The 9157-nt window shown below is 44.9% G+C and overlaps 2 protein-coding genes across 2 annotated transcripts; both read left to right on the forward strand.

Moving 5' to 3' along the window:
• The first annotated feature begins 1593 nt into the window (after positions 1 to 1593).
• Positions 1594 to 6463, forward strand: LOC127345060 (beta-glucuronosyltransferase GlcAT14A). The gene is made up of 4 exons (XM_051371466.2): positions 1594 to 2214; positions 2287 to 2362; positions 2451 to 2566; positions 5692 to 6463. The coding sequence occupies exons 1-4, from the start codon at positions 1659 to 1661 to the stop codon at positions 6198 to 6200; spliced, it is 1257 nt and encodes a 418-aa protein (XP_051227426.1). The 5' UTR covers positions 1594 to 1658; the 3' UTR covers positions 6201 to 6463.
• A 458-nt stretch (positions 6464 to 6921) lies between these two features.
• Positions 6922 to 8595, forward strand: LOC127345061 (vesicle-associated membrane protein 721). The gene is made up of 4 exons (XM_051371467.2): positions 6922 to 7287; positions 7618 to 7759; positions 8066 to 8186; positions 8290 to 8595. Exons 1-4 carry the CDS (start codon positions 7083 to 7085, stop codon positions 8494 to 8496), a joined length of 675 nt encoding a protein of 224 aa, XP_051227427.1. The 5' UTR covers positions 6922 to 7082; the 3' UTR covers positions 8497 to 8595.
• The last annotated feature ends 562 nt before the right edge of the window (positions 8596 to 9157 follow it).

Genomic DNA, 9157 nt, shown 5'->3' on the forward strand with positions numbered 1-9157 from the left:
ATGTGGGGGGGGGGGGGGGGGTTATCTGGGGGCTTCATCTTGGAGAGAGCACACTGGTCTAAAACGAAACGATGTGGGGATTTTATAGGCTAATAAGGGAAGAGTTTCGGCGGAAACATGTGTGCGGGAGATAAATGGCGGGAAAAATGGCGTAAAATTAGGCGGAAAGATTTGGGCCGAAGATATTGGTGGGAAATGATAGAACGGTACAATTCACTTCAAATTAAGATACAAAGATAACTACAACTGAAATTAAGTTACATCGGTACACTACAACCGAAACTAAAATAGAAACAACTTAAATTAAGATACACAACTACACGAGAACTATAATCTAGTGGTCCTGAGTCCAGCGTAGCCATTTTCTAGTCTTGTCACCATGTTCTTTCGCTGCCTTCGCCTGAGCAGCTCTTTATCTCTTCCACAGCCTCTCTGCCTCACGTAGATCCTTGCGCACCCGTTCCTTCTCCTCTAACCTCGCCTTCTCGGCATCTAGTCTCTTCCCCCAGTCATCAAGCCACCCCGTTGCTCCTCACGATGCTTGTGCACCCATCTCTCTCGCACTGCTTTCGACTTTGCAGCAACCTCCTCTACCTCATTCGCCTTGAAGTCAGCCCACGCATGATGATGCCTTTCCTCAGTCTCTTGGGCTGCCCACTCAAGCTGCTCTTTGTCAATCCAGTGGTACCACATACAAAGCGGCGGAGAAGACTACAAGAAAAATAAGAACGTTACTTCAAAGATAAAAGAAACGAACAATATGTCGATTCCCCTTGCTTATAACATACCTGAGGCCTTGGGTAAGCCGAGCTTGCCGGTGCATCATGATTATAGTGGTCACACATGAAGAACTTAATACCAAACTTAGTAGAGAAATCTTCGGCTTCCTTCACCTTCGCCAGATCACCGCACCAATAACACTCAGGTCGAACCGGGGGGAGGGGGGAAGCTTGCATCCTTCTTCTTTCTCGGCCTCCAGTCCTGGTCCGAGAAAGACACACTCATGATAGCAAAGAGTTGCTAATAAAAGAAATTTGGGAGAGAAATAATTGTGCTTTCAAACTAACCGGTGGTTTGGTTTTTAGCGACGAGATAAATTGGTGGGAATCGTGGTGGAGGAGACGAGAGAAAATGGCAGGAAACCCATTAAACCAGCATGCTGAGAGCGTCGTTGCAGTGATCATGCATACAATGGTTGCTAGCAAGCCGATCGGCTGCCTCCACACCAAGCACCTGCCGTTGCTCCGCCGATCGGCCGCCGGCTAACCGACCGGCCCTGCCATCTGACACATGGCCAGGCGACAGACTAGCCGACGGCCCTCTCGGCACACGCCCTGCCGATTGGCCACCGGGTGACAAATGAGGTCACATTTTTGAAATTTCTTCAGAACACGTAATATTACTGGAAATTAATAAAAAAATGTATTATTCTTAAAAATTCGCGCAGTCTCAGGTTGGGCTACTAATTTCCGTGTTGAGGCGGATCTATATTTCCCTTTTCAGAAAAAAATACTAATAAGAAAAGAAAAATTCAAAATCTAACCGTGGAATGAACTGTTTGCAGAAAGAAACCCGGCTATTGTGAGGTTACCGCGTTAATTAAATCTGTACCGGTGAAAGTCGGCATTTTTTGCTAGTTCAGCTCACCCCCACCGGCGATGAAGCCCATCGTCCTCTCCGTCGCCGTGGACCGCCGGTGGCTGCTCCCTCTCGCCGCCGGCTCAGCGCTCTCTCTCTTTCTCCTCGTCCTCCTCACCACCGTCCCTTTCCCCTTCCCCTCCGCCTCGCCCTCCCGGACCCTCTTCGTGGAGCACAAGCTCGCCCCGACCCCGCCATCAGCCGCCGGCGATTCCCTCCCCCGCATCGCATACCTCATCTCCGGATCCGCCAGGGACGCCTCCGCGCTCCGCCGCGTTCTCCTCGCGCTCTACCACCCCAGGAACCTCTACATCCTGCACCTGGATGCCGAGGCGCCGGACGCCGACCGCCGGGACCTGGCCGCGGGGCTCGCCGCGCACCCCGTCATCGCCGCTGCCGGAAACGTGCGCGTCGTCGAGCGGGCCAACCTCGTCACCTACCGCGGGCCCACCATGGTCGCGAGCACCCTCCACGCCGCCGCCGCCCTCCTCTGGGGCCACGCCGGCGCCGGCGGCTCCGACTGGGACTGGTTCATCAACCTCTCCGCCTCGGACTACCCGCTCGTCACCCAGGATGGTGGCTGCCGAGTTCTCAACCTCATCGACCATACTAGAATGCATCTGACCTTTTTGAGTTTTTTTGCTGCAGATCTGCTACATGTCTTTTCCAAGCTGCCGCGTGATCTCAACTTCATCGACCACACAAGCAACATCGGATGGAAGGAGTGAGTGTCTCTCATAGCTTCTCTTCCGATTGTTCATACTGCAGATAGATTGTATCAGAACTTATTGATTGTGTTTGAATCTGTGTAGGTTTCAGAGGGCGAAGCCAGTCATCATAGACCCAGGGCTCTACATGAAGAAGAAGGCGGACGTGTTTTGGATACCGCAGCGCCGGAGTGTGCCAACAGCCTTCAAACTCTTCACTGGTAATTAGTAAGGGCATTACTTTTGGTTGATCAGTTGGCTGTTTTTGGTTGGTCTAGCAGCCTGGCGCAATTATTAGCATAGTAGGGTTGGCAAAGAAATGTCTGTTGGATTTTCCATGCATCTGATTGCTTTGAATGAAACTAATATATATGCTCATTGATTTATGCCATATTTGATAGTACATAAGTATATGCTGACCATACAAACCACGGTGACCGTTTCACCTTCTGAAATTGATGTATTACTGTAATAGGATCTTCAAAGTATCCCCGAGATACAGAACAGGCAATTAAGCTAGAAAAGGAACACATTTATTATGTGCATAATAAATGTGTTCTTTTCTAGCTTAATTGCCTGTTTTTGGTGAAAACATACATATATAGCATAAAATGGTAAAACTCTCCGTGTACAAATTTACCTTTTGTGTCAGACAATAATTTCAGTTACATCTATTTGAATGTTAGTATAACATTTAGTTTCACTTCTGATATTTAATTGTGTTAGTGAACTTGCCATAAATGTCTTGTTTTTCCCTTAAAGGTTCAAGCACCTTTTGAAGGTTTTAGTTGAAGTGGTGGTCTAATGCACAACCATTACAAGTGCTCTGATTAGCAACCCCAGAATACTTACTTTCCAGATATGTTATTGATGCAGAACCTTGCATAATTAATGCGGTGCTTTTCTAGCTCAATTGTCTGTTTCTGGTGAAAACAAAACATATATAGCATAAATAGGGCCGTCTCCAGAAATTAGGGGGCCCTGGTGCGAAATATTAAATGGGGCCCTAAATTTTGAAAAAATTATATAACTAATAGAACCAAAACATACTTTCCTTTATTGTATCTTTAATATGTATTATATTTAGAAATATCACATAGATGCTAAAAGAGTAAAGGTAGCATTTAACTGACCTCATATTCTACTAAACAGCATCATCCCATTTTTGAAATAAACTCTCCAGTGATATATTTATAATTAAGCTTTTCCAAGATATCATTCTCAAGTGCTATAGTCCTTTTTTTACAAGTCAAGTGCTATAGTCCTAATTCATTGTGTTATTAGATTAATTCCCCCACCTCTAGGGAATTCAGCATTTGAAAACTAGTCTTTAACTTGTAATTAGTTGCAAGAATAACAATTAGACAGTAATAATTTTCAGTAGCATTTCGCCTGCTAACACCTTGCATTTCTTGTCGAATTTTCTCATGCGAATTCAGTTGGGCTCAGAATTTTGGACTAGCATCGCGCTTGTAACAGGAAGCATCAGCCTGCTATTTGGATACTGACCGAGGCATTGGGCTGAACTGCCAGGAGAATTCTGTGGCAACCCTGGGCGTTGTGATTTGTGGGCCCAAAAAATTGGGGGCCCTGTGCGGTCGCCCAGGTCGCACAGCCCCTTTGATGTCCTTGAGCATAATAAAAGGCCCCCTTTTTTAAATTATACCTTTCCTGTGTGACAATAATATCAGTTACAACTAATGTAGTTGTAACATCCGGCTTCAGTTCAGTTTTTCAATCGTGCTAGTAAACCTGCCAACAAAGTCTTGTTTTTCCTTAACGGAATGGCTCTGCGTACGACAAACTTTGTCCGAAGCTTGTACAAAACGCCGACGGAACGGAGGTAGATTTCTAGCCAACGGAAACAGACGGCCATGTAGTGCATCATACATGCGTCGGACAAAAATTCATCATACATATAACACTGATCTTTCCTTAAAGGTTCAAGCACCTTAAATACATGTCTTAGGAAGATTTTAATTGATCTGATGGTCTAATTGACACTTAACACCCATTATGAATATGCTCTTATTAGCAACCCCAAAATTTCATCTTTCTGCTTGTCTCTAGACCAAGAAGATATTTGATCCCAGTTTCTCAAATAGTTCTCATCCTGATACGGACACTCCATGGTTCAACATCCCAACCAGATAACTAGATAACGTATGATTCAGAGCCTGCCTTTCCAGGGGAGAAGTTCAAGACATGGGATTCCTAACTGGCAAGCAAAACATTACTAGCATGATTGGTCCAATTAAATATTCTAGATTTATCGTGTAACAACTAACAAATAAGTATGGCAGTGACTTATTCTTCCTCGCTCAAACCCCACAAATGGTCTGTTTCAAGAACTTCTATATATGAAACCAACTTTGTTACTTTGGGCCTTTGAGGAGTAAATATTTCTCTTAAATATCATATCATTTTTCATCTTTGTAGATGCATCTAGTGTAGGCACACCAGATTTGAAAATTTTGAAAAATGCTATTTAAATGTTTCAAAAGGATTTGAAATAATTTCTGCACGTACATGTCACCTTGATACATACTCGTGGAAATTTTCAAGAAAAAATATGACCGTATGTGGCCTACACAAAAAAGTGAAAATGGAACTTTGTTATTATACGTCTAATCCTTATATTGTTGTCATTTTTGTGTTGGTTATATACTTTTATGTTTTAGGTTCAAACTTGGCATGCACGTACCTGCATACATTATCTACACGCAAGATTATGCCGTATTTGTTTTAGTTTTTAAGTATTTGTTTCGATTTTATTATTCAATAGGGTTCTGGCAAACCCGAGAGCCAAAAATGTGCGTGTAGGCTCACCTGATTCTAAAATTTCGGAAAGTGCTGTTTTAATGTTTTAACATCTCAACCTGATAATCCCTATCCCAATTTCGCATGTATAGTTCTCATCCTGATATGGACACTCCATGTTTCAACATTTCAAAAAATAAGTAGAAGATGTAAGATTCAGAGCCTAACCTTTCCAGCAAAGAAGGTCAAGTCATAGGATTCATAACTGGCAAGCAAAGCATTACTAGTGTTATTAGTCCAATAGCAGTGTTCTAGCTTTGAGGAGTAAATCATGCTCTTAGATATCAAATTTCATTTATATGGACACTCCATGTTTCAACATCTCAACCAGATAACTAGAAGATGTATGATTGAGAGCCTGCCTTTCCAGTGAAGAAGGGCATAGGATTCGTATATAACTGGCAAGCAGAACATAACTAGTGTGATTAGCCCAATAATTGTTTTCTAGCTTTGAGAAATAAATCATGCTCTTAGACAGCAAATTCCATTTGTGTGGATGCATCTGATAATCTCTAATGCGTTTCAGGTTCAGCCTGGATGGCACTGTCCAGGTCGCTCGTGGAATATAGCATATGGGGCTGGGACAACCTGCCCCGCACCGTCCTCATGTACTACTCCAACTTCATCTCGTCGCCTGAGGGCTACTTCCACACTGTGGTCTGCAACGCTGAGGAGTTCAGGAACACCACCGTGAACCATGACCTGCACTACATCTCGTGGGACAACCCCCCAAAGCAGCACCCACATTACCTCACGCTGGAAGACCTGGACAGGATGGTGGCCAGTGATGCTCCCTTCGCCCGCAAGTTCCATGCGGACGACCCGGTGCTGGACAAGATCGACGCAGAGATCCTGTCCCGCACTACCCCAGAAATGCCCACGCCTGGAGGCTGGTGTGCGGGGAATGGGAGCGACCTGTGCTCGGTCATCGGAAACGCCAGCGTCCTACGGCCGGGCCGCGGGGCTGTGAGGCTGCAGCGGCTCGTCTCAGCGCTCCTGTCGGAGGAGAAGTTCCACCCGAGGCAGTGCAAGTGAAAAATGTGGTTCTGATCCCAGAACTGGGGTGTGTGTGTGCATGGACTCCTGCCTACCGGCGACGCACGGTCGCGGCTCGCCATTTTGTCGGGTAGCAGGCTGTGCGGTGTAATGTTGTATGACCTCAGGGTAAGTAGGGTTTGTTGTATCAGTCACCCACTTGTAAGAACTGAAGCCACAACATGGTTTATCATATGTGACCGCCACGGAATGAAACTGAAGAGGGGAACTCACTAATCAATGTATATTAATTTACCCCTGCATCTTGTAAATGTTACTGATGTTTTCAAAGTGTGGTATTTTTTTTACATGGTTACTTGGAGAATAGGATGCTGAATTAAGACCCATTGTGAACAATACATGCTGTTAGAAGAGTGGCTCGTATGGAGTATGCAGGAATGTGTTGATGTAGAAGCATGTATTATTGATGTTATTATTCAGTTATGGCTCTGACAGAAAGTGCACTCTGTGCTATTGATTCTTGGTTGGCGATTTGATATTAGCCTAGATGAATTCTCAGTTACTTGCCAAATGTTCCTTGGACAGTTGGATATGTTGTTTTTGTCTGCTCTGATCGGCTAACTAATGACTAACAAGGCTGGTTGTCTGCTGTAAACCAGGCCAGCTAATGACTACTACTAACAAGGCTGGTCGTCCAAGGAAGGTAGTAATCAACGCCTGAAATCCTAGTTAAAGGGACGGCTCGGATGGGTTTTGTTGGTGCATGATCGACAAGTTCCTCAACTGCTTCAGTGACGACAACATAGTATACACCACCAAAGCCTTGTTTCCTTCCTTCCTCCCTCCCTACACAAGCTCCATCATATCTTCTTCCTCCTCGTCGCCGTGCTTGTTGTACGTCGATCGTGGTAGTTGGGATCGATGGCTAGGGAGGGGGAGGAGAAGATGCTGATATACGCGATGGTGGCGCGGGGGACGACGGTGGTGGCGGAGCAGACGGCGTACGAGGGCAATTTCCGGGACATCGCAGCGCAGTGCCTGCAGCGGCTCCCCTTCGCCCGCGACGACCGCTTTACCTACGCCTGCGACGGACACACCTTCACCTTCCTCGTCCACCAAGGATACGGTATGATCTTAACTTCCTGCTGTCTTCTTCTCCACCAAAGTTTGTTCTGAGGTCAACGAACATGTACAAGTAGTATTCTTGCTGCACAAAAGTGGCATTAGTTTAGTGGAGTGGACTAGCCGACTAGGTCGTTTGCGTAGGATCAGGATGAATAATCAGTATGAACTGGTACATAGTCATCGAGGAATATCGTCCATAGGCATACCACTTCTGGCTCGTTATTCTCTTCCACAAAGTTCAGTCCATGCCAGTATTCAGAGCCTCTTCCTGTTGCCCTGTTTTCCAAACTTTGTTCATATCACACATACAACTGAATCTGTGTCCATGCAGCATTCTGCGTCGTCGCGACAGAGGCGGCTGGGCGTGAGGTCCCTCTGGCCTTCCTGGAGATGATCAAGGAGGATTTCAACAAGAGATACGCCGGAGGGAAAGCGGCCACCGCCGCGGCCAACAGCCTCAGCAGAGATTTCGGGTAACGCCAACATTTCGGCTATTGAGGTTTAAATCTCATTGACAACAAATTTATTAATGTATAAGGTAAACGTTAATTGTAATTTAGTGAGGTAGTACTAAATAGGCACAGGTCATTCCTTGACAAATAGCAGCATCCCATACAATGTTATCCAGTAAATAAAAATCTAAAAAACAGATGAGTTTATTTTCCCTTAAATACATTGATTATTTCCATTTCACTACTGCAATCAACGTGAATGAAGTAATAAGGATGTAAGATATGGCATCTGATTGTAACTAAGATTGTTGGTGCTGGGAAGAACAGACCAAGGCTTAAGGAGCAGATGCAGTACTGCATGGATCACCCTGAGGAGTTGAGCAGGCTGTCCAAGGTCAAAGCCCAGGTCTCTGAAGTCAAAGGAATCATGATGGAGAATATCGACAAGGTAATCAATCTTAATTCATCTTACTTAATTACTCTCCTGATTTCCAGAAAAGAGAAGTTCCCAGGATTGATGGATAATCTCTCAAACAAAACGTTGCTGTCAGGTTATTGATCGCGGAGAACACATCGACGGTCTCGTCACCAGGACAGAGCAGCTGCATGAACAGGCTGCCGATTTCAGGCAGCAGGGCACGCGGATAAGGCGTAAGATGTGGTTCCAAAACATGAAGGTCAAGCTCATTGTCCTCGGCATCGTTGTCGCCCTCATCCTCATCATCGTACTCTCGATTTGCCATGGAAAATGTCACTAGTCAAATAGTTGTCTACTTTTACAAAAAGGGTTGGATTGATTCTTCGTTGTACGGATACCATGTCATATGGATGATGCTACCAAGGTTTTTGATACCAAATGACCTTTTTGTTTTACCGGTATATGGTGGTAATTACCATGGTTACCACGTATCGACGAAAAGAATCGAATTTAGAATTTTTTATTTTTAGAAAAGAAGGATCACAAACCAACACAATGCAACCTATCTCAGTGATAGGAAACTGAAGTTACACTACCCCTAACTACTCCCTCCGTCCTTGCAAGTTGTTTAAACTTGCCAAAACGTCTTATACGGTGGGACAAAGGGAGTATCTTGTAATTTAAATTCAAATTACTTCAAAATTTGGGTACAAATTTCTTTCAATCATTCTCATGAGTTTTTGTTCCTCACAAACTATTGGGAGATTAATCTGACAATAAAGAACATGGGTTATGCACCTAGAAGATCTCGATGGTAGCACATGGACACAAGAGTTTATATAGGTTCAGCTCCTGAGGATGATCCTAAGGTAAAGACCCTACTCCTATTTGTGGCTAGTTGTATTCCTTGTGCTCAAGTGCGGGGTCGACAGGGGGTGTCGAGGCCGCTTACATGCACGGGTGAGTGTCTAGGGTAACAAAGTGTCTAGTCGGTTGCATCT

Source organism: Lolium perenne, chromosome 3 (genome assembly GCF_019359855.2).
Source record: "Lolium perenne isolate Kyuss_39 chromosome 3, Kyuss_2.0, whole genome shotgun sequence".
NCBI lineage: Eukaryota > Viridiplantae > Streptophyta > Magnoliopsida > Poales > Poaceae > Lolium > Lolium perenne.

Bases quoted from the DNA above. Each gene is read 5' to 3' on its own strand.
- LOC127345060 (XM_051371466.2), top strand. From the start codon at position 1,659: ATGAAGCCCATCGTCCTCTCCGTCGCCGTGGACCGCCGGTGGCTGCTC. The intron at 2,215-2,286 runs GTGGCTGCCGAG...TTTTTGCTGCAG, and splicing joins CCCGCTCGTCACCCAGGATG to ATCTGCTACATGTCTTTTCC. The intron at 2,567-5,691 runs GTAATTAGTAAG...AATGCGTTTCAG, and splicing joins AGCCTTCAAACTCTTCACTG to GTTCAGCCTGGATGGCACTG.
- LOC127345061 (XM_051371467.2), top strand. From the start codon at position 7,083: ATGGCTAGGGAGGGGGAGGAGAAGATGCTGATATACGCGATGGTGGCG. The intron at 7,288-7,617 runs GTATGATCTTAA...GTGTCCATGCAG, and splicing joins CCTCGTCCACCAAGGATACG to CATTCTGCGTCGTCGCGACA. The intron at 8,187-8,289 runs GTAATCAATCTT...CGTTGCTGTCAG, and splicing joins TGATGGAGAATATCGACAAG to GTTATTGATCGCGGAGAACA.